At 41.0% G+C, this 24,502-nt stretch overlaps 1 protein-coding gene across 2 annotated transcripts in view; it reads right to left on the bottom strand.

The window, feature by feature from the left end:
- Positions 1 to 24,502, bottom strand: part of PTPRG (protein tyrosine phosphatase receptor type G) — a 402,551-nt gene that overhangs the window by 309,596 nt on the left and 68,453 nt on the right. The window contains exon 2 of one of the 2 annotated variants that reach the window (XM_032121374.1): positions 3,474 to 3,578. In XM_032121374.1, the coding sequence (XP_031977265.1) occupies positions 3,474 to 3,578 (105 nt within the window). Of the gene's footprint in view, positions 1 to 3,473; positions 3,579 to 24,502 lie in introns of those variants that run through there. The other variant, XM_032121375.1, reaches the window with a different exon arrangement.

The raw sequence follows: 24,502 nt of genomic DNA on the forward strand, positions 1-24,502 counted from the left end.
GGGCCCTGATCCTCGAGCTATTCATTTTTTGGTCTACTGCAAGGCAAACTAGGGTCTGCTCAGATCACTAGCAAAGTGTTCTGAGCACTGACAGTTGCAACACTTGACACTGAGAGGCATCTTTAAATGTCTGGAATATCAGGAAAAAACATACATTACACGAGGGAGGGTCAGTGAGAAAGCCCTGGATCTAGCAGATGTTTCAATTGCATATTTCTTTGCTTTTGTTTCAAGTTGTAAGCTTTTGTTTCAAGTTTTGTTTTGGTTTTTTGCTTAAAAACCAGTTTACGTGTTTACAAAAATATGTCCACACTGATGAAAAAGCACCTGAACTACTACTATCTGTTACTATGATGAGTTCTAGAAACATATTGAGTTCAGAGGCAATTATAAAGATGGGCTAAAAATCATTTCAAACCTGTCCATTCAGTGGTTAGTCTAACAGAAAAGATGACTTGGAAAAGCAAAGACTGCAGTGAAACACATTCAGGATCCACACCTACATCTTGTGACTGTGCTGTGCCTATTCCACATTTCTTTTGCACTATAAGTAATGTGGCCAGTACCAGTTTAGGAAGTCTTTGGCAAACTGTAAGACACAAGCATGGAATAAATACTTTCCCAAAACATACATGAATATACACGGACAGAGAATTCCCCGTAGAAGTGTTGTTTGAGCTTCTTAAAAATCCTAAAAAGAACATCTAGGAGATCTCAGTCTCTGTTCAGTCTCACCGTTCCTATTTAAAGACAAGCTAGTCTTCTGTTTTCAGTGTTTGCTCACTTCTGAATTTGGTTTAAAGAGCTGCTAGCATAGACTTAATGAAGTTTCTTCTAAAGGGCTGATTGTGTTTCCTGCTGTCTTTTTGACAGAACCCATTCAAAATGGGCCTTCTTCATTTAATTATCTAGTTTTTATTTTTGCAAGTTTTATTTCTGAACTGGAATAAATGTTATAGTCAGAACTGTGTCCGTACACAACAGGGTTATTTTACAAGACTTTAAAATCCTTTCCTTTCCAACCTGTGAAAGGAGAAGTGTGGTCCAGCTTTGTGTAGGGAACATGCAGTATGAGCACAGGGCACTGGAGTTCACAGGTTCCTGTCGCAGGCACCTTTACGGATGTGAGTGCCTTATATAAATGTTACAGGTCCAACGGTTGTTCAACACCTGATCAATGACTGAAGTTCCTCCTCTCTAAGCTTTTGTGCCTGAGAGGATCAATATGACCAGGCAGCACAGGGTAATGCTATAGATCACTCATGAAACCAGGAAAATTTCTGATCTACAGAGTGTAAACCAGCTCCTGGACCATTCACCCTCTGCAAGAGCTCAGAGCAGCTGAAGGGTTTCCTACAGGCTACTGAGGAATTAATCTAAAAGCACAGTATAGAAAAGATATATCCTGTGGAAGAAGGATATTTGAGGGCTCTCTGCAACATGGCTGTGCCCTTTTTTGACCCCCAAGCAGAAAAACCACAACTGGCTGCCTGCTTTTGGACCTCTACATCCCCACATCAGGATTTATTACAGAACTCTTAAGCCCAAAAATACAAAAGCTCTGCAAGCAGGCAGGCACAGCCATAAACAGAGAGAGGCTTGTGCTGCTGTAAATCAGTTCTGCTCAACTGAAATCAATATAAAGCCATAGCTCAGCCTAAAACACATGGTCTATGCTGGGGCTCAGCAGAGACTGTCCACTGACGGCTGTCAGGAGCTATCCTGGTCTTGTTTACTCCCATTGGCAAATTCCCTTAGAAGAAACTCCAGATTCACCAGCCCTCAGCCCAGCAGAGCCTCCTTCCTTGCTCATAATTGCTGGGGCTGGGCCAGCAGCTGTTGTACAAATAACTGGAAGGGAGCTGGCCTCACCATCTGAGGATAGGGAAGGGAAGCAGCCTACCAGATAATGTCTGTGAAAGAGCTTGGAAACCACTGACACAGGCTAATTGCTTACTGCAGAGTGAAGTTTCCCCTCTCTGTAGGCTCATTTGATGTAAACTTCCTAGTCATGTCCAAAACCTTACCCACAGGACAAACATTAGTACATAAACTGCTTAGCCAAGCCCTGCTCAGGGTTCCTGGGAAATATTCTGGGGGATGAGGAAGCAAGGAGAAAGAAACAGATAACATGATCATCTTCCTCACCGTGCTCAGCTAGAAAAAAACATCTGTCTGGCATCTGGGCTCTGCCACCCACCATTTATTCCCACTTTCAGCCTAAACACAGAAGCTCAGCATTTTCATTACCTCTGGTCCCCTCAGTGAGCAAATATGGACAAAATGGCATCAGATAAGAGAGGCTGAACTGGCTGAAAATCAAAAGTGGTCATTTGTCCTACATTACTAAAATGTTTAGATTTATTTTACTTGCCTGACCCCATTTGCAAATGAGATAGCTTGTATTTTGAGATCTAATAGAGATGACTTGTGTATATTGATGGAAAAAAACTCTCCACTTACCTATAATCATTCGTTCCCAATGAAATAAATGGTCTGGATAAAAGCGGGGTTTTGGCAGTCAAAAAGTAACAGTTGCATATTTATCTGGTATCAGCATTCAGACCTCTTAGAAAATAGTATTTTTCCTTCACCTAAAACTAGCCCTGCACAACAACCCTCTTGGACAAGCAACAGATGTCTGAAACATATCTCAGACTGTCCAGAAAAGCATATACAAGTTCAATATCATGCTTGAAATCTTCATAAAAACTTTTTAGATATTAGATATCTTCCACAGAGACAGCATAGCTATTAACAGCATTTCTAGAAAACAGCAACCAGCAAATCAGACATCATTCTGAAGTGTATTTTTATTGGTGGTATTTCAAAATTGTGGAGGTACATGAGCTCTTCCGTAAGACTTTATGAAAACAGTGGGACGAACAATAAAATACTCTTCCAGTATCCAATCTTTTCAGCATCACACATCCTGGGGCTTGATGCACTGACAAGTCCCATCATTGTCATTATACACTACCACAAAAATATATGCACAGAAACAAGTAATTTCAAAACTTCTGGGGTGTTGGTTTTTTTTTGGTTTTTTGGTTTTTTTTTTTTGTTTTTTTTGGTTTTTTTGTTGTTGTTGTTGGTTTGTGTTTTTTAATCTGGATATCTATATGGATGCTTACAGTCTTCCTAGAAGGCCCAAAATGGTAAGCAAATAGTTAACTTTGCTTGGACCAGAAGAGCAAAGCGAAGTTTGAGAGTATGCCTGACCAAGGGTTTGTCAAGAAACTAAAACAAGACTGAGAAAAGGAGCAGAATAATAAGGCAAATCCAGCAGTAAATGGCAGAAATGCAAGAAAGGAGGACGTGTGTACAGAGGGGGAATTTGCAAGGAAGGGAGAAGAAGAAAATACACTGTAAAACTAATTTAAACTGAGCACAGTAGTAATAAAAATCAAGTAAGCAATTCGATTCTGGAGACATTTCATGTTTTAGTGCTCTGAAGAAGACAAGTCGCTCACCCGAGTATGCCCAGTAAGGATCCCCTGAAGCCTTTCTCCTCCGGATCTGCGCAGAACTCCCATGTCTGTTCTCATGCAGAGAGCCCACATAACCTTCGGTCAGAGCTGGGAAGAAAAGAAGCAGAAATCATTAAGAAAGTGGTATTGGCTCCCTGGAGTTTACACAGTGAAGCTTAAATCTCTGCTGAGCAGAGACCACAAATTTGATCTTGCTTCAAAGAATTTACCAGGCATGTTCCTGAAACCTTCCCCCCATCCAAAGGAGAAGTCAGGGCTCACTGAAGCCATTATTCTGGTCTGGATGCCTGTGACACTCCAGTAATTTCCATAAGGAAACTCTGATGTACACAAACAAAAATATGAGCCTTGACATATGACCAAACTTTCTCTGTTTAGACCCAGAAGACAAATTTACTTTGCCAGTGACCACCAAACTATGTCAGGCAAAACACTCAGTGTGCAATACCAATGACTTACAAAGTGTGAAAGGGAGAGGAAAGGAATGGAGAAATCTTTGCAAAACTCCACAAGCTAGAGGGTATTCAATTCAAGTAAACCAGGAAAAACCCCACATCCTACATTCCATCCCAGGATTTTTCTTTTATACCACCAATGATTTTTATTTTTCTTTTGTAAAGGAATTAATTGCTTCCATGAGGATGTGGGCTATTTGGGCTTTTTATGTGCATATTTCACTTATTGTTTCTATGCATCTGACTGAACCAAAGTGGAGGTGTGTAAATTCACAAATGTCAGTAGAAAGTCTGTAATAAATTCCAACTACATTTCTCAGAGCACTATAATAAATGCACACAAATAAAAACCACCTTAGATCCAGAGACATGAAACGAGTGAGGAATGAGTATGCACCAAATGGCTCTATGGAAATTTAAGCCCAACTTCTCCCAAACCACTTATCTGATCAGTAAGAAGCTAGCTGAATAATTCAAATTAAAGCTTCAGAAAACCATGTAAAGCACTGCTACCTATGTGCACTCACCAAGCGCTGCCTTCCCTTCTATTCCCAGGCCAATTACAGCTGGGCTGGAAAGAAGCCCATAACAGGACCAGTAACTCAGAATTTGCCTTTCTTTCTCTTTGGAAAAGCTTCTGGGAGGTGCAGCCCTTGCACCACAGCAGCAGGGAGTCTGCTGTGCCCCAGGTTATACATGAGTGCTACACAGCTCTGTGGACAACCTTCCCTCTGCAACGTGGATTTCTGCAGGTTTTGGAATCCTGAAGTGGTAAGAAAAGTCATGAAATTTCAAGAAAGGCAGTACAGGTTTGCCCCTGCCAGATCTTCTCTTGGGAGAGCAAAGGTACTAATTGTGCCATTTGAATGAGTTTTCCAGATTCCTTGGCAACTTTCTAAATGTCAATTCACCCCAGGCTGTGAACTAGAAACACTGGAACACATCGTGCTACCAGGATTTGTAGGCAACACGACCTCTCATACCTTGTTTTCCTCTCTAAAAATACTAAATTAAACATCTTACTTTAGTCTTTTTTTTTCTTTTTTCTTTTTTTTTTTTTTTTTAACTTTTATATGTCTACGTGGTTGGGAGGCAAGAGGCACTAATTCCAACAGGAGAGAACAGATGTGGGATGTGGAGACCCAAACATTCTTGGCAAAAAAACCCAACACTGAATAAAGATAAGAGACCATGAAAATCCCAAGGAAGGGAACAATGAAATAGCCTAGGCAGATGGCTGGAAAGGCTATCAGAAAAAAATGGCCCTCTTATTCAGTAAAAAATCACATGTGCTGAGAAATACACCTAAAGCATCTCCTCGTTACAAAATGAAAGACAGCTTTCATTTCTGAAAGCTTTCTCCTGAGCATCCTCTACAGAGAAGGCAAGTAATTGTGGGATTTTTGTGGCTGAAAAAGTCTGAACCCTTCGGGCAGGAGGAAGATTGGACACTGCCTCCTCCAAAGAACAAGGTGCTCCTGCAGGTATCTGCTCAGTGAGGCCTCCTGTGTGCCTTTGCATCCAGAGAAAGGTACTGAGTCTAAATAATCTGTATTTGTTGAAAGTACAGGGGATCTGAGTCAGTGCAAAACATCTCAGGTTGTAAACCTTTGTACTTCTTCTAGCTGGAACCATCAAAAAGCCTCATGGTAACCATGGTATGGCCATGAATCATACCACTGATTTTCAGTGTCCTCTATGCAAAAAATTTAATTATGCAAATCCAAGCCTTTATGAATGCCTAACTTTAATGTGAAATTGAACATTTGCTTCAGTCAGCATCTTATTTATGCAATTATAAACCTGACATTCTTATGAAAATATGCTGGTTTAGTTTTCTGCATAGATACTTAATAGATTTGTGCACTTATCTGTATTTATAAAAGGTGGAGAGACATGCTGTACACGAATTTGTTTCCACCATAAAGGATGTTACAAACCAGGAGGGAGCTCAAGTACTCTGCAAGAGAACTATGGGAAGGGACTTGCTGGCTGCTAAATAGCTTCTGTAGGACTGAAAAAGAAACAAATTGGGACATCCCATTCTAAATAAAATCCTGCATCACTGCTAGATAGCCCAATATTAATGTCAATAATCCCCTTACAAACATACAGTAATTCAGTAGTCATCAGCAAGTTAGAGAAGACATACATTTACTGGGTAGCTGCAGAAACTCTGGGAAAAGGATGATAGGTTAGGATCTCTGGCCATGCTGTGGACTGAAAATGTAATGGTCTGGCTCTTGCAAAAATCATGACACAACACCACCTTCCTCCCTCACCTGGCTCCCTTCCTCAGCCCATTCACAGCTCAATCAGGCATTTCTTCATTAGGCCTCAAAAACACTCCAAGAAAATACAACTATTGTGTTTGTGAAGAAACAGCTATTGTTGGCAATATCTCATACTGGTAAAGTCATCAGAAAACCAGACTTGGTCTCATGGTATTTATGTTCTTTGGTATTAACTGGGGTCAGTGGACTTGCATTTTCAAGAGGTGCAAGGTGCAGAGCAGAGCATACAGTGGCTTTCCAGATAAAAGCCTGGAAGAGCCAAAGCATTCAAATCAAGTTCTTCCAAAAAAGGAACTGCTTCATACATCAAAACAATCTTATGTTTCAGGTAGAATCACTACTTTTTCCAGATTTGGTTGTACCTTCTGACCAAAACAACTTGACAACACCAATGAAAGTTTAAGTTTTCAAGAAAATATTTACGTTATATTAGCACCCATCACTACAGGATTCAAAAAATCTTTTTTCAGCTGGGAGACAGTTAACAGTTCCAGAACAGGGAGCAGCCAAGTGGCTTCCAGCTCCACTCCTGCAGAGCTGGATGCTGGAGAAAAGCCAGCAATTAGACAGGCTGGTCCAACAGGGAGCAAACATGGGAGGCTCCTCTCTTCTGGGAGCCCTGCAAAAGTTGGGGAAGTGGAAATCAGGACAATAGGAGGGGCAGGAACATGCTCCAGGAAGGCTCAACATGGAGCAGCCAAATTAGAGAGGTGGAATAGAGGCACAGAGAGGGAGAAATGAAGAGAAGGCACAGCAGAAGCCCTTGCCTTGCAAGGTTTCCTTTGATTCATCATGCCAGTGCTGATGGCAGAGGAGAAATGAACACCATAATATATGGTCTGAGACTTGCAGATACATTATTAAAGGAAAAAGGGAGCAACTGCACACTCAGATACACAAGCATGAAATTAAATCCTGAGCAACTCCCCTGACTGCCGGTGCAGTATCGGTGTCTGCTGAGCGTAACACCGGCAACCTGCAGAGCTGTGCTGGGCCCTGCAGACCTGCTTCTGCAAGGAGGAGAGGATCCTTCAAAGCCAACATGGAGAAATCTCTTCAACACAATTTCATATAATTTTAAGCAGCACTGAACACTACATGATTTTCGATGATGTGCTAAATGAATCAGCCCAGGCTGCAGATCTGCAGACAGCAAAAGCAATGCAATTCTGGCTACACTCAGCATCCTGAGCAGCTTTCCATTCACTCTGTCTCAACGTATTAACTTTCCCATAAAAATTATTTGATAAGTGTCCCCAAAGGTACGATAGGGTAATTCCTGCCTGAGTACCTTACTGGTATTCATAGCTCACATGAAAACACAGAATTTTATCCCTACTCTACCTTAAATATAAAGCTATTACACTATTCAGAGAGATTATACCCTTGGCATTAGTGTTTAAAAAGTATCAAGCCATCAGCTATGTAAGAAAAATCCTTTAAGATCGATATGTTACGTCTGAATGATGAAATCATTTGTTTTAATGGTAGATTAACTAGATTGTGTGCCACACTCACATTCTTTAAGCTTTCTTTGAAGACAAGGGTTGCACCCAAATCTGTTTTCAGCTGTTGTAATTAAAATGGGACAAATTCAAAGGTACACACATTGCCCACCTCATAATCATTCTGACTTGCCACCTTGAACTATAGTAGCAACTGAATCACAGTTTTATTCCTAGTCCCTAATGTGTACAAATTTCTTAACTGAGTAGCTCAACATGGAGCTACAAGCCAGCCTTTGGAGACAGAGCCTTGCCTACTGGAGTCTGGAGTACTGTCACACTGTGAGAACACTTAAAGCATGAGACCTAAAGAAAAGATCTTGTCAGTGTGTAACAAAAAAAGCACTAAATCATAAGGAATTCTAGAAATCAGTTCTGTATCAAATCAATGCCTGCAGAAAAGCAACTTTACAAAACAAATAAAACCATTATTTTCTTGAAGACTGCAAAGCACTGCATTTAAAAGCGGGGAAAGCAGAGACATTACTTGAAGGCCTTTTATACAATCTCTTAAATGGAGATAAAAAGGTGATATGAATGATCCAAGACACCCATCTGCAAGCCTAAAGCTTCATGCAAGCCTCACCAGAAAAAAGCAGCATCTTTATCGAGGTGCCTTCACTGTATTCTAATTGGACTGTGCTAAAAAGAAGGTAAGCTGGAGACATTGCAATGCTATGCACTGTAACACACACTCTGCTGAAACAAGTTCAGGCTTCCAGGCAATTTCTTAGAATAAATGTTGCCAAATGAGCCAGAAGGAAAGAAAAAAGGAGGGAGGGGGAAACCGATAGATAATAAATTTATAATATCGGACAATTAAAATATTTTGCACAATTAGTATAAATAATACTTAAATTCATCTCCCTAGGCTCTTTCATGGTCAAATTCCTAAACACAACCAGGCTATTTGCCTTAAACATTTTACCACCTTTTGACAGCAAATAAATCTAGAAATATTTCAGGCACAGCTAATCCATTTTGATAGTGCGTTACTTTTAAACAGGCTCTTCAGACATGGATCTCCATATTTTGCAGATTATTTTATATCTTGCCAAAGAGGGATGGAAGTTACAACAACATATGGTGGTCAGACAGCATCAACAAATTATATTCTGAATGAGACTTCATCCTTTGATAATGCTGCAGAGATTTCTTCTCATTACCAGAAAAAAGGCAGAATCTATTCTCCTATGAACACACAGGCAATTTTCACAGCTTTCCATTAATGAAATATGGGAGTTAAAAATTATGAGTTTCTCAAACTCAAGTGAAATAACAGGTACCCAGATGCTACATCTAGCAAGAGACATATATCTCTTTCCCAGGTGACAGTCACCCAGACAGCCCCTTAATTGTGTGAGTGGAATCCACAGGTCTATTCATAAAACTGACATGGAAACTTTTCACACCATTCATTTTCTGTTGTTCACGTGTCTGATAGACGATGTGGTAACAGCACAAATCCTAAGAACAAGAACATAAATGCAGAGCACAGCAGGCCACTACAGGAACTAACCAGCAGAATGCAATTTGAAGATGAAAAATAGTCCAAGAAACACACTGTCGAACTGTGGGGATTAAATTAACTAGCAGAATTAAAAGCCCTTATCCCAAACATGAATACAGCAGTCACTAGGTGTGACCCTTGCTAACCTGTTGTGTTTGAAGCCATGAGATAAGTGCAGTGCAATTTTATAATACTCCAACATATCAACACAATGCGAGTCCCAGAGCAGCAGAGCTGATGTGGACAAGCAATGGAAAAGAGATTTTCAGCACAGTCTTTCCTTGTATTACAAGGGATGGAGTTTAAGGGCGACAAGAAAGCCTCCTCCATCAGAGCCAGACTGATGCCAAACCAGACCTTGGGCATGCACTGTACTGGGATGCCCAGTGCCATCAGCCACTCTCCCCCAGAGCAGATGCCCTCCCAAGGAAAAGCAAACCAGTCTCTTCAGCCATGAGTTCCCACAGCTCCTGCTCTCAGCCTGCCTGGGTTTATAAATGAAATGAGCAAAGCTCATTAGCAAGACAGTAAGGCAACTTCTGATTATGACATTAATAATGCTCCATTAAGGGGACTCAGAAAAAGAAGCTTGGGAGGCCAGGAAAAGACAGATGCTGCTGGATGATTAGAAAGGGCTTGTTTTTGCATTTTCATGGCTCATACTTTGCTGGCATCAGCTGTGCAAGATGTGACATAGCTGGTAAATTTGGACCACTGATGTCAACTAGCATCACCTGCAGCACTTTGTGCTGAGAATAAGCAGTCAGCCAGATAAAAAACAGTGCCAACAACTTCCACCTCAAGATAAAACCACACAAAATAAACCAACTGCAACATCGCCTCTTCCAAGAGGATGGTGCCCTGCAGCAAAGCTTATGCCAGAGAACTTGCAGAATACCCTGAGACTAAGGGTTCTCAGACTGTGGTACATGAGCTCCCATCTACCCATGTGTGAGCTACATGTAAGGAAAAAAGAACCAAACAAACCAGTCTGGTATTTTTCCCTCTGAAGAAAGTGCAGAAAAAATAGCCCAAACAACTGCACCGCTCCTCCAGGAAGGAGGGGCTGCTGTTCATGTCACACTGCAACAGCTGAAGAAATTAAGTCTGAGCATCCCAGAAACACTAAGAAACACTCATCCTCCAACTCTAGGAACTGCAGACACATCAAAAACAGCTGTGTGTAAACCCCTTATTCCACCAAACTGTTCTCTGACACTTCCCTGCATGCAGAAATACACTCCATTTACTATTAAGACAAAGATTTCAAACAGACTGGTATTCTAGGCATCTAAGCTGAGATACCTTAAAGAAGATGTGCCGGTTTGGATGAATTTGAAAGAAAATATCCTCTGATAGAAGGCAGGCTACAACAACCCTCCCCCACCAGGTTCGGGGGAGAAAAAAATAATTCCTCAGAGGAAGTGAAAGAGATAAAAAACCTATTTATTTAACAAACACAAAGGACAAGAATAATAATGCTGAATAATAAAACCTCTCGCTGTGGAGAGAAAACCTGGGAAGATTTTAGAGTCCTTCTGTAGGTGTGGTCTCTCTCCTCCTCCTTGCAGCTGGGTGGGTGTGGGCCCACCTCTGGGGCCTTGGTGGAGAATTCTCCCTGTGTGTTCTGATGTTGAAACAGTCCAGAAGAGAAGAAGGGGAAAACTGAAGTCCCAGGAAAACAAAGTTCAACTCTCTGTCTCCCTCTGGAGAAAAGGAGCTGAAAGCTGGCTGAAAAGCAAGAAGGGTGCTTCCTCTGCTCTTGCTACCACAGCAGGAGAACGCAGAGGAGCGTGTATCTGTGTCCTTGAAAAACTGTTTTGAAAAGTTCGCTTGGTTTTTTCCTCTCCCCCCTCTCAGGCTCAGTTTAAAGGCACAGAAAGGCACAGGATTGATTTTCTGGGCATAGAGCAGCGATAGGGGATACACATCATAAAGTCACCCCAAGACAGAAGACTAAAGCACATTGCATTCTAAAAACTGAAGTCCTTTTAGACACTTCTGATTGTGGTAGTCAGACAGAAAAATAATTGGGAGCACCTGAAAACTCTGTAAACTTGAAAACTCTTGGTCTGTGCATCCTTCACAGTCCCTCAGGCTTCTGTTAACCATCATTATCTGCATTTCTTAAACGGAGGAATCCTCATCCTTGCTCATCGTCCCCCCCCACTGAGCTTCACAAAGGTCCTGTCACCTCTGAATTTTATTCGTAGCAATGAGTGATGCAAACACAGAAATAAAACTTCAGAGCAGAGGTTCATATGCAAGGCTGACCTCCACAGAGAAGCTGATGCTCTCTCAGCCAGTACTGACAGAATCACAGCACGTACTTCGGAGAAAACAGATAAACTCAATTCTCCAGTATCTTGGGGAGCCTGGTCAGAGTAAGCCGAGGCAACAAAAACCCAGATATGGGGGCAAAATCACAGCCAGCTCCAACATCTCTGCACTGTTTCCCCAAGGACAGGCTTGAAGGCAAACTTGGAACAAGCTGGAATCCAGAGGCAGCCCAGTATATTTGTGCAGAAGAGACTTGAGTCCATCAGCCCAGGCACTCTGGGAAGGGGCTGCTTTGGTCTCTCCATTCGTGGCATGGTTTATCCGGGAAATGTAAACACCATACACATATAATGGAGTTTGTACAATGGATTAAAAATGGCAAGAGGGAGCTTTATTTCGCTTCTTGCCTTACTGCAAGTACCCAAACTTTAAGGGTTTTGCAACAGAAAATGCTGTGGCCAGAAGCACCCATCTCACTCTTATTCTCACATAATCAGGTGCTGCAGCATGCATAGTATTAAAAGAGCACCCTCTGAATAGCAAATAAACGTGACCTTAATGGAGTATTTTGTACTTCCAATGCCTTGCTTAATGCAGAATCATTCCATTATCATTTCACTAAATCCAGTAGTACTCACAAAAACACACAAACTTATGCAAAATCAGCAGTTCTACCTCTCTGCTCTAGAAATAATTTGCTTGTATCCACTGCCAGCATTTGTGGTAGTACAACCTTATTACATTTTCAAAATGGATTCCCCTAAGTACATGAAGTATCTTGGTAAAAAAAATACTAGACTCATCCAAAGAACCATAGCAAAGACCATGGGACACAGACCTGCTTTTGTGCATGACTTCTGTCCACCCACTGCCATCTTTCTAGACATATTCCCACCTCCTAGGCAGGAATATAATTTCATTTCTCATCCCATCATCCCATTAAAACCCCCTTTGCATTCCATCAGTAGAGATGAGTATCTATCTACAAACCATGGTCTTTGCTAAACTTATGCAGAGTCCCCAGAGGACAACTGTTCTTGTGCAAGAGCTTCCCCTCTGCATTCCCTGCTCCGAGAGCACACGGAGGCCTCACTCCAAGGCATCCCTCCAAACTCACCCTCCTCTAACTCTGAAGGAGCAGTACACCCAGCATTCATCCAGCAGAAAATGCAGGACACAGTGCTGATTTCAGTCCCATGGAGAACATCGAGGCTCTTTATGAAGCCAACAGAGCTGCTCCCACTGCATATGAGATCAAACATGTCCCATTATCAAGTCTTCACAGACAGGGGCTCATCATCTAATAAAAATCCCTCATTCTTTATACAAAATGATTTTTTTAACCTGTGTCCTTTGGCCCATTTAACAATTTATCGACTGTGAGAAATAAAGTGAGGCCACATCAATTTCTTCCTGGTTATTTGGTTCAGGCTCTCAAATTAATGCTGAAGGTGGAAAGCTCAATAAAGAACTATTTAAGAAAAGAAAGGAGAAATGCTCTAGTCCCACTGTGAGATATCTTCCTCTCAGTTTGCAGTCAGGTCTCGCCACCTCTAACTGCACAATCTCCTGGAGGAAAGATGGAAGAGCATAAATGTGCATGCTCCCCTGGACTGAGCAAAAATAACTTCAGATTTGTACCATTCTGTGCTGAAACAGATCAGTAGTGCCCAGGTAGCCAGATTTAGTGCCTCCAGCATGTGACAGCAATTCCAGATCCACAAAAATTATTTTGGGATCAAACTTAAAAGCTGAGTAGAACCAAGCAAGCAAGCATTCATTTTTGTGTAAAAATGTATTTAATTTGGCTTATGATCTACAAAACAAGTTTTTTTCATCCTTTTTTTTTATGCTGACAGCTTGCATTACATACAGATTTTGTAGCAAAGGGTTTCATCCACACTTATTTCCCAAAATATAAACCTAAAGTGGAAACTGACATAAATAAAGATTTTTTTTGTGCTGACTGAACAAGTTGTTAGTCTGGGCTTTATGCCCCAAAAACATGACCCACCGCTATGAGAATCCTCTCCTTTCCTTCCAAATAAGTTGCACTGTTCAAAGGGAGAAGGCACTATAAATACTACAGAGCTGATCTGCAAACTGAATCAAACTTCCATCTTGGCTTTTCAGTTTCACATTAGTTTTTTTGCCCAGGCAAGACTTCTTTCCTGGAAATTTCCCAGCAGGAAGGTCTGGTGCTGTTTAGAATCCCAAACTAATACTTGGATTGTTGGTCATTTGTCTGCAGAGAATTCAATAAAGATCTTGACATAGAACCTCATACTACTAAGAGCAAGAGCATTAAGGCCTTTGGCAGCAAGAAAAAAAAAAAAAAAGCAGTAACAGAGCTCAGATGAAGTAAATAGACAAAAATAACCAGCAGTGGAGCTCACTTTGTAATGATACAGTGGTGGTATGCAGCACAGGCTGAAAGGGCATGGGGTCACTGTTCTTTCCTATCCAACCAACTGAATCATCTAGAGGACGAAGCTAACCCCACACTCCATAAAAGTAAATTATGCTAAACCAAGAGGAGGAGAAGCGAGCAAGAATGCCTCAAAAATATTCAGCTGCCTGGGAAGCTCAGCAAAAAGGGTTGATGTAAGTGAGACATTCCACTGAAGATAAATGTAAGGCTATGCAGTGGGGGAGAAATAATAATCAGTGTAGGAATGAAGTGAGAGAGTGCTGTTTAGAAAGCAGTAATGCAGAAAGACTTGAGTATTAGGGTGGATAATGAATTAGATGAAAGTTCATGCTGCAATACCACTGCAGAAAAAGACAATTGCTATCCTGGGGCACATGCATAGAGATACTGGAAGCAATAACTCAGTTTTAGACAGTTTTTGGCAAGGCTGTCACTGCAGTGCACATGCTGTTCGAGGCCTATTACTCAAAAAAAGTAAAATTCATTTTTAGCAAAAAATCTAAGACCTGGGGCAGGGGAGGAGGGACTACATGGGATGACACATAATATGAATCAAAGCAAGATTGACCAACCTTGTGCCCTCCTATTCTGTGTTGGCTGGGGCAGCCTCAACCCAGGCTGCTCAGCCCTGCCTGGCCGTGCCTTGGTGTGCTCATCCTCACCCTCTCCAGTCTCCAACACCTCACTCCACCCTCTAGCTCCTTGTTTTATACATCAATTTTCATAACAAGCCTCATAAAGAGCTAGATTTTAGAGCACTCAGAAATGTTGATCTTCAGGCAAGAAGTGCTCTCACAGCACAAGTGTGAAAGAGGAGGAGATGAAGAGCTCCGTAAGGAACAAAGGGATGCTTTCACCTTGTGCCAGGCCCAGGGCGAGCTCAAATGAACATCATGATTTAAGCAAGGGGCAGATTTGAGAAGAGGAGCTCAGTGCTGGAAACAACACACACTTTGCTTGAGTGTCACTGTGGATCAGCTCTGGCTGAGAGCAGAGAGCGGAGCACACGGCATCAGCAGGAAGAGGCACACAGCATTCCCGACCAACCTCAGCAGGTCCCACACTGCCAGGCCAACAGGAGAGAACTCAGTTCTGGCATGGGTGGAAAACAGCCAAGAGCTGCACACTCCATGTCCAAGCTTTGGATTCCCCCAGAGCGCCTCTTCCCAGGAAGGCTCAGTCCTTGCTCCCTTTCCACTGCAGTCTCAACCACTCTGCAACACTCCCATCTCCAGTGCTACTAATCCTACGGTTACTACAAGCACTTAAGTTACTAAAAACACAACAAAAGCACTGTGCCTTGAAAGGCTGGACAAATCTGGTGTACAGCCCGCAGCCTGACAAATGTAATTGTTTCCATACAGATCGTAAGAATCGTCTCGAAGACTTCAGCCCACCTGCAGGAAACAAGGTTGTTGACTGCTGCAGGTTTCTCACTTCCCAAGCAGATTGCTTGGCTATTTAATTACAATACAGCTTTGTACTTAGTCCCCACTTGACTCAGAAAGCCCCAGAATGGTCCTCAATACCCACAGAAAGTTTAATTACTCAGGAAAATAACTCCCCCGGGCGTGTGTTGCACAGTTGTTATTTCTGTATTTTATGCTGCTTTTATGCTTTCACTGTGAACTGTAAGAATATTCCATCCCCCATACAGCCGGTGTCAGTGTTGAAAAACAGATTCACCCTTTTATGCAATACTTAAAAAGATTTCTTCATGATGATATTCTGTGTTCTAGTTTGTCAACAAAAAGGAGATATTCATATCAAAACAGATATCCTCTCTTACTCTAAGCAATTTAAAAATACATTGAAATAATGAAATTACTTTTTAAATAACAAATGCATTAAATATTGACAGCATATCAGTGTTTGTTCTGTGACAACATTTCTCCTCCTATCCATGACAGGGATCAGCAAAGCTGCATCTTACAACTACAAAGAACTTCTATCAATACTACACAGACTATCAAAAATGAGTTTTCTTCAAAAAAGTTGCTCACCATTAAATATGCTTTTGTTGCTATTCTTTTTTACATTCTTCATACACACCACAGTCTTTGCTAGAGAAATCAGAAGTAAGTCTATTCATAAGAAAACCTCTTGTGGTCTTTTTTTAACCCCCAATTCATATTTTGTAAACAAGAAGCTCAAAGCAATCAGTTCCAGTCAGGCTTTTCAGCTTTGGATTTAAATCCTTTCATGACTTGTGCAAAACATGCATCAAAATTTCAGGGAGGGGGATGAATAAGACTCTTGACATTGTAATTTTCTCTGATGAACAAACTGATGCATTACAAAGAGGCATCCATATACCCAAGGTACTTGCCAACTGACAACCAAATCCAATTTGAACACACAACTTGAAATAGCTATTAAAAAAAGTAACAATGATTAGAAAGTATCATCTACTGTATGTTATTAGATTTAAAGCTGCAGGAATATAAAGACTGATGTAGGGCACATTTGGCAACTGATATGATCCATCTTAGCATATACAGAGATCTTCTTTGCTCACATGGACTGTATCCCTCTGTTTACTGCACTGCTCTGATAGGAAATAAAAGATACAAACATGAGATAAGAAATTAGTTTAAGCACATCTGCTGAAATACCAAGAAACTGCAAGAAGCTTAGCTTCCAATTGAGATGGCTCAAGTCATTATCCTATTAAGAGGGATGCTAGGACTTGCCAGGATTTTGGAAGTCCGAAACAATCACTGAATATCCAAAAAAAAAAAAAAGAAAAAGCCAGCAAAAAATCCTCATTTTCACCCCTGAAAAACACAGCATACACAGAAAAGAGGCACAGAGGCTGAGGCTTCCAAACTGAACAGCAGCAAGGGGCCAGAGCCAGCCTCAGGGACAAGGAATCAGGGACAAGACTGAGCCACAGGGAAGGTGAAGGAGGTTGGTACAATAGAGGAAACCAGTCCCAGACTCAAAGAGACAGGCTAGAAAACAAATCATCCCAGCAGCTTTCTGAACAGACACAAGACCAGTGAAGGTCCTGCTCAGGGACAGAACCCTGGGAGCTGTGTGGCGGGTGAATGGAGCAGCAGGACCATTTCTGAGGGATGCTACACAGAAAGAACACAAAATACTCAGTTACAGTCTGGTCTGGCTTGCAGACCACATTCAGGTGGCAGGTCTGACAAGGTCAGCAAGTGACAAGGTCACTGCTCTCAGCAGTGCTCACAAAAATAAAATGTTTTGGGACAGGAACACAACAGCCTCTCCTGGCTCCAGGCAGCTGGAACAGAAGGGCAGTGACAGGGTTCCAGGACTGCAGAGCAGCTCTGCCAGGGCACACTGGGGACAGGGCAAGGAAGAGAGCACCCAAACACAGGGCAAACCAAGCAGCAACAGAAACACATCACATGGATTGGTGCACGTGGGGTCAGGGACCAGTCATGACTTGCAATGGCCATTATTTCTTATCAGGAACCCACTCTCTAAGTCTAAACACTACAATAAAAAAATCTATGGAGCAGGAGGCTGCTTTTGCAATTTTTAGCCACTCTGCTGCAGCAGAGTGGTGTTAATGCAAAGGAACTAGGCCCTGATTTAGCTGGAAACACTCCACTGGAGAATTTTATTTTAAATGTAAATTTATTAGAGCCCATTATGCAACATGTAATCAATAACTATTTATTATTTTCAGTATAGGTAAGGAAAGGAAAAAGGAAGAAGGTGCTTCTCAGGTCACAGTAAGGAATATATCAAGTCAGAAGGGAAGAAATTCTTGAAAGAGCTACAAGTTCTTAATTGCCACTGAGGTCCAAGGTAGCTGAGATATTCAGCAGACTCTGCATTTCTGTCCCTTAGAATTAGGTAAGTGAGAAGGTGTTACACACACATTATGTCATTCACAGGCAAGGGCCCTGGGTTGCTATAAGTTTATTTGTACTATACAAAAGCCAGGTGACATTCAAATTGAGGTTTAAGATACTTTTGTTTGTACTTCACTTACAGACAATGCAGAATACAGGGGGAAAAGGGGGCAGAAAAATATTTTAAATTATTTTTTTTAACTTTACATTTTAATAAATATTAGTGCTTTAAGAAAAAAAAAATATATATAGTGGTGCCAGAATATGCTAATAAGAAGCTGGCACTATTGGAAATTTGACTTCCTGAAAATATATCTACTTTAATTTGCTTTTTAAAAGAATGACTATGCCCTAGTCAAAATCTACAATTCCAGCCAGCTACATTAATATTTCAACTTGGTAAATTATTCTTTTTAAAAAGTTTCTAATAAAGTAGCACTTGCTGCATGCCTTTTAGTAAGATTACATTTCTATTTATGACGTTATAATATGTGGTATTAAAAACAAAAGAAGTATTACCATGGAAGGAATAGAGATGTCTTTCTTCATTTTAAATTTAATTTAAAATGGAGGAAAAGGATTTTTCTTTTAAATTAATATTTTCCTTGCAGTGTTATGAATCCCAGCTTGTGCTATTGAATGAGGAGCAGGAAAGGCAACTTTATCATTTTTATGCAATCTCAAAGACAAGTCAAAACTAAACTTATTAAGCCTCATGTATACCTGTAAAGCCAAAATTTGCATCTTTGCATAGTCTAAGGGTAAAGGTCCCAAGCCAATGTGCACATTCCTCCTGCTGAAGGGAAGGGTAACAAGTAGGTGCTATTGCTCTGTGTTATTACAGCCACCCCTAGGGCAGGTGAAGGGCAGAGCAAAGAAGAAATCATCCTCAAATGAGTTGTGTCAGTCAGAGAAGAAGCAAAATATTTGCATCACCTGTCCATCCTTCTCACCCTTCCACCTGGAAGGTAGGAATGTCTTGCTTGCAGTGTCAACAGACATAAACTTCCCATACTTGTTAAGTATTTACATTTTCTGATTCTGGGGAATGAGATCAACAGCAACACATTGGAGCCTACAGTGGAAAGTCCCACTCCCTTGCTCCCACCACATCATGGGGTTCTCACAGCAGGGTAAAACTGCTCTTACACAGTCCTGCACAATGTGAGATACCACAGCATTTTGCAAAGACAGTCAGCACTGGAAACACAGAGGTGCAGAGAAGACAAATCATTACCTGGTATCATCTAATGGCCATCAGTCAAACCAGAATTAAAATGCAGGATCAGACCTGAGTGCCAGTGGAATATTCCATCCAGGGAGTTGCACCAATTTGTCCTTCAAAGTTAAACCCGAGGTGACAAAGGAAGTTAACAGACTGCACTAGTCAGAAGGTGCACCCAGGCATTCAACCACAGAAGAGACCCACAGAAGACATACACAAAACAGAGGGGCTTGGGTGGCAGAGGGATAACCTTATCCTGGAGAAGCAATTCTACGTATATTTGCCATATTGCAAAAGATTATGCCTTTTTTTCACTTCTATTAGGTCCCACTATAGTTTGCAGGAATCTTCTAGCCTTGACTCAAAATAAAACAAACCTTTTAGGCATTCAAAGACAAAAGTACACACTAAAATTATCACCCATAGCCTGAAATGGGACTAAGGAGCAAAATCACTGTCGGAGTAGAAACCAAACCAGACTCCAAAACCCTTTCTGAACAGCTAAGAATTCCCAGAATAAAATGAGCAAGTGTGCTTAGGAATTATTTATTCACAGCAATATATTCTTGATAAAAATCAATGCTCATGATACACACCATTCCATGGAAATGACCTTTAAATAGCCAGTCTTGGACACCAGGCCACAACCATGCTTCAGATGGGGCGGGGAGGGTGGGAGAAGTACAAGACAAAAAAGGATGTTCTTCAGATAGGTCTTTACTGGTCCTTGACAGTCAACAAATTTATAACAGATGTGCCTCATTCTTAGTGTGGAGAAATGAGTGCTGGTAACTGTTATTGTCAGGACAAATCAATTGGAGCCATATGTCTGCAGCAGCTGACAGCATCATGAAAATCTCAAACAACACACAGACATTAGGATGTTGCAGAAAATAGGAGCTTTCCCATCACGTAAAGGGCCTTTGGGAGATGCCTCTCTTTGAGGTATGTTTGAGGAAATTAGCTTATGTATTTTGATTCCTTTAAAATGCTTGATTCTATGCAAGACTTTGCCCTCTCTTACCTATTCCCCAGACAGCAGGTTATAATTAACAGGAGGCAGAATGCTACAATTTAATCATAGGACACATCTCTTTAGGATTCTTATTTTATAGAGATTAAACTGGAAACTATCACAACAGAAAACAGGGAAGTTTCCTAACCTTCTCCACCACCTTGTGCTCCCCAACAAAATGTCAAGGCATTACTCCCAGTGATGAAACCCAAGGGGAATACACAACTCATAGCAAAAATTTAACTGATAACAAAAAGGAATAAAATGCTAGCAGCCAATTCTAACAAACTGAAGTTACACTTTGAGAACATTTCCTCCTACAGCGCATCTCCTGGATTTTTCCAGGAATACAAACTAGTTAGTGGTTATCAAATAGCTGTACTGTAAAATAGAGTGGTTATCAAGCAGTTGCACTGTAAAATAGAACTAGACACAGTGAAACAAATCCATGGCCCTTTTTTTGGCCACTATGCTAGACCAAAGCAGCTTAACATGCATTACAAGAAAAGGAAGTAACTAACATTGTCAAGTCAGCAGGGTCTCATGTAGGTTTAAATGTAATGCAAGATCAGTGCCATAATTACCCACACCAAGCAATTTTTTAGTTTATTGACTATACTGCAGTTCTTGAATTTATGCCCTTGGGCTTAAATTGCAAAATATTATTGCAGTGTGGCAGATATTATAATGCATATATTGGTAGCTGTGCAGGAATTCTCGGTATTGCTCTGAACAGCCAAATTTCTCCAAAAAAGAGCCTTTCCTCTACCAGTACTAATGAGGAGTCCGCCAGAATGCAAGCATATATATGTATTTGTGAGTAAAACACACACAGAAAGCAAAAAGATCAAGGTTCTCAAGGAAGAACTTATTTTCCAAAGAACTGTTGCTAGCTCACAGACATTCATCACTCCTGACCTATTGCACAGTGAGGAAGGCTCAAAGAGCTCCATGTTCTCACTTTCCCTAAGCCCCTTCCCCATCCTTTCTCTACACCACAACTCTGCAAGGCTTTTCCCATTTAGGTCACCATTTCCAACTCAGCCCTGGTCCCCCCTCTGCAGCCCAGAGGCAGCAAGACAGTGAAGCTTAGAGGACTTGAACTAGCTTTTCCCTCTTGGAGAAGCACTACCTTGTTTTCCTCAGGAGTAACAATGCAGGTAATGCTGAGCAGGAGTGTTTGCTCCACCTCAAAACCTGAACATATAACAACAACCCAAAAGCACCAAAGTGAAAGTGCCATAACATTCAGTAGATCGTCTTGGAAACAACTCTAAAGATTTTAAGAACAAAAATCAGCATTTTGTTCTTGACTGTTCCCTGCAAGTAGAAAGCCTGTGTTCACCTGTCCCTGTGGAAGGCTAGCTACAGCCATAGGATGAGGCTTGGTTTGAATACTTAGTGTTTTCTCAGCCTTCCAGATTTCCACCAGGGCAACTACAACAAAATCTACTGCAGTTTTTCACCCTATTAAGAAGTGACGGGGTCACAGTACTGACTGATACAAGCTGTAAAACAGTCCTGAAACTTGGGGCACCTACAACACACATCTGCTTCAAATGTCAGCCTGATAACATGGGAGTAACAGGGCAGAATTCTCTGGTCTGTGCTTTGCAGGCGGTCAAACCATAATTTAAATAATCCCTCTAGCCTTAACTTTTAGTTATTCTGCAGTCAGGCAGGCATTGGGAATATATCATGTCTCAATCTTGTCAGGAAAAAAAAAGAGGGAGGAATAATCAGAACATACTCAAGACATCTTGTGAAGAAGTCACACAGATAAACATTTGGCACAGGGAAAAGACCATACTCATATTAAGAAACTCATCCATACGTCTGCTACAACCAAATTTTTCTTTCCTTGGATGTGGAAGTTTCCATTACGTGTGCTGAGGCTTGGGCTATTTACAAAGTCATTTTTCCTCTGTGTTCTTTTGTTAACATATGGTTTCAATGCTTTACTGCTGTATTAATCCTATTTTGTCTTTCAGATAATAAGGATATTGTTGTTACTAAGTACTACGCTAATTGTTTTTGTCTTGTATTAAAAATACGTTGCACTGCCTTATTCTAATTAACTTGAGATTATTATTGAAATAATGATTTTATTATTTTACTACTGGCATTTTACTGCCTTGGAGTCTTAGTTGTACTGAAGCTATTATGACTTTGTAGCAATTGACTAACTACAATTATTCCATTATTCGGCTTCTAGCATTTAATTGGGTGAGTGCAGAAAATACTTTCCTATTACAAGATCTTTGCTTTCTGATTTATTAGAATTAACCTTCAATATACAGAACCTAGACTCAGTTAATTTTTCCCTCTTCTCAAGAAATATCTTATGGGGACCACCATAAGCTTCATTTGGTTTAATTAGGAGGGGGAAAATTTAAAATATATTACGAGATTTATATTAACGCCCTCCAGCACACATCATGGAAGATTTCAATAGCCAACACACTAGCCTCCTCTCCAGATGAGCACCCACTGCAGGGCAGGGCTGTTAAATGTTATTAGCATGAACTATTTTTTATATTGATTTTTGTTGTTCTGTTTCTCCTCTGTCCACTCAATGCATTGCAGAGTTCACATTTAAGTTTTAATTGAAATTGAAAGCCTTAATACCTTACCCAACCTGCATTTTTCTTGGTGTTCCAGCTACAGAAATCCATCAGGTTTCCCTGTGCTGTGGAGGCACCAGCAGCAAAGCTTGGCTTAGCAGCAACTGAGAAGCATTTGCTGCTGGTTTTACTGATTGTCAGCACAGATATTCTGAGAGGCTCCAAATCAGACCATTCCACTTGGTGTGCTCCTCCCCACAGTGGCAGACCTGTTACTCTACCAGCTGCCTTTTAAGTCAGGACTAAGTGATTGGCATGTCAGGAGACAGCTCAGTCTCGGGTGCCAGCCGGGACTGGGCAGGCACCAGCTCTTGGCTGAGGCACTAGTGCAATGAGCACCGTGCACAGAAGGTGCCTAAAGAACTGCACAAATTGGCAAAGGAGAGTAGACTATCAAAACATTTGTGCAGTGGCCAGTCTGAGGACATTTTTCATCCTCTGATGTGTGAATAGCTAGTTTAGAATCTGGGCACAACGTGTGCTTTTGTGGACAGCCTGGTGGCAATGCCAGAGGGAAAGGAGAGATTTTAAAAACCTAATCAGTAAGCAAACAAATAAACCAACCAGAATGACTGAAGGCTAAAGAGTCCTACACTTTGAACTCCTACACCCTCATTTCCAGCTTTTATTGGCATTAAGTTAGGTCATTAACATTTTATCAATATATTATGTGTATATAATGTTACTGAGATTAATGGACACAGGCAATGCTGCTCTCAAGGCAATCAGAGCTCTGTAATAAGTTATATGCTTACTCTTCCAAAAAGCTGCTCAGTGGTAGGGATGCATGGATTTTTAAACAGCTCAAAGTTTAATATGTTAGAATTAAAAGTGTGACTACACTGCAGAATTAACTTTAAAAGAACAGATACCTTAACCCAGATTAGTATGCTGCTCCTGACAATCGAAGTTTTGAAACCCAAGTAGTTCAGACTTCAGCATATGCTTTAAGTCAATACATATTGAACTCCAAGCGTCTGCTGCAGCTGATTAAGGACAAAGAAAGGACATGATACAATGCTACAGGAATCTTTTTTTGTGTTCCTGAAGAAAGAACATTGCTCATTTTTATTAAGTCTTAAACTTTCTGCTATCTGACTACCTAATACCAGGTATGTTTACTGCCCTTATTGCTGGTTTTTAGCTTGAAGAACATTGCCTCAATTGTCATTCTGCTCATCTACTCTCATTAGAGGCTGCTCTTATTTAGTACATATTCAATTATACAAGTTTTATTAGAAGCCCAGCCAAAACCCAACTGCCTTCCTTTTCCTCCTCTTCCCCACTCTCCATCCTGCTGGTGTAGGTACATGCCTATGGAATATTTTTTAAATTTATTATTAGGATAATTTGCATTTACCTAAGGGACACCCTGCAGCTTAATAAGCTGACATAGAAGCAGTTAACTATCAAAAGCCCCCCAGCAGCACTTGGAATTTACATTACAGAAATGAGACATAAGCTCCTATCTCCTGGTTAGCTTCCAAATGCCACTACAAAGGAAGAGAACACCTCTAGTCATGGTGATACAGCATAAAAGGAATCTCATGTAACACTGTAACAGGTGTCAACACGAAGTATTAGCTTTTTCTCAAAAGTCTTACAGATTTCTCTCCTTTGACCACCGTACACATTTATGGAGAAATTTTAATTCAAAACCCTAGGTGAGGAGACTCACCATGCTACCAGAAATACTTACTTTACACATTCTTTTATGACTGCCTTAACAGCAGGAATATTCTCCTCATTCCCACAATACTTGGTGACAGAAATTCTGAGCAGACTGTGAAACCTCATGAAGAGCTGTTAATCAAAGCTTCCTAAATAACAGACCACAAA

The sequence above is a fragment of the Corvus moneduloides genome, chromosome 11 (genome assembly GCF_009650955.1).
Source record: "Corvus moneduloides isolate bCorMon1 chromosome 11, bCorMon1.pri, whole genome shotgun sequence".
In the NCBI taxonomy this organism is placed as follows: Eukaryota; Metazoa; Chordata; class Aves; order Passeriformes; family Corvidae; genus Corvus; species Corvus moneduloides.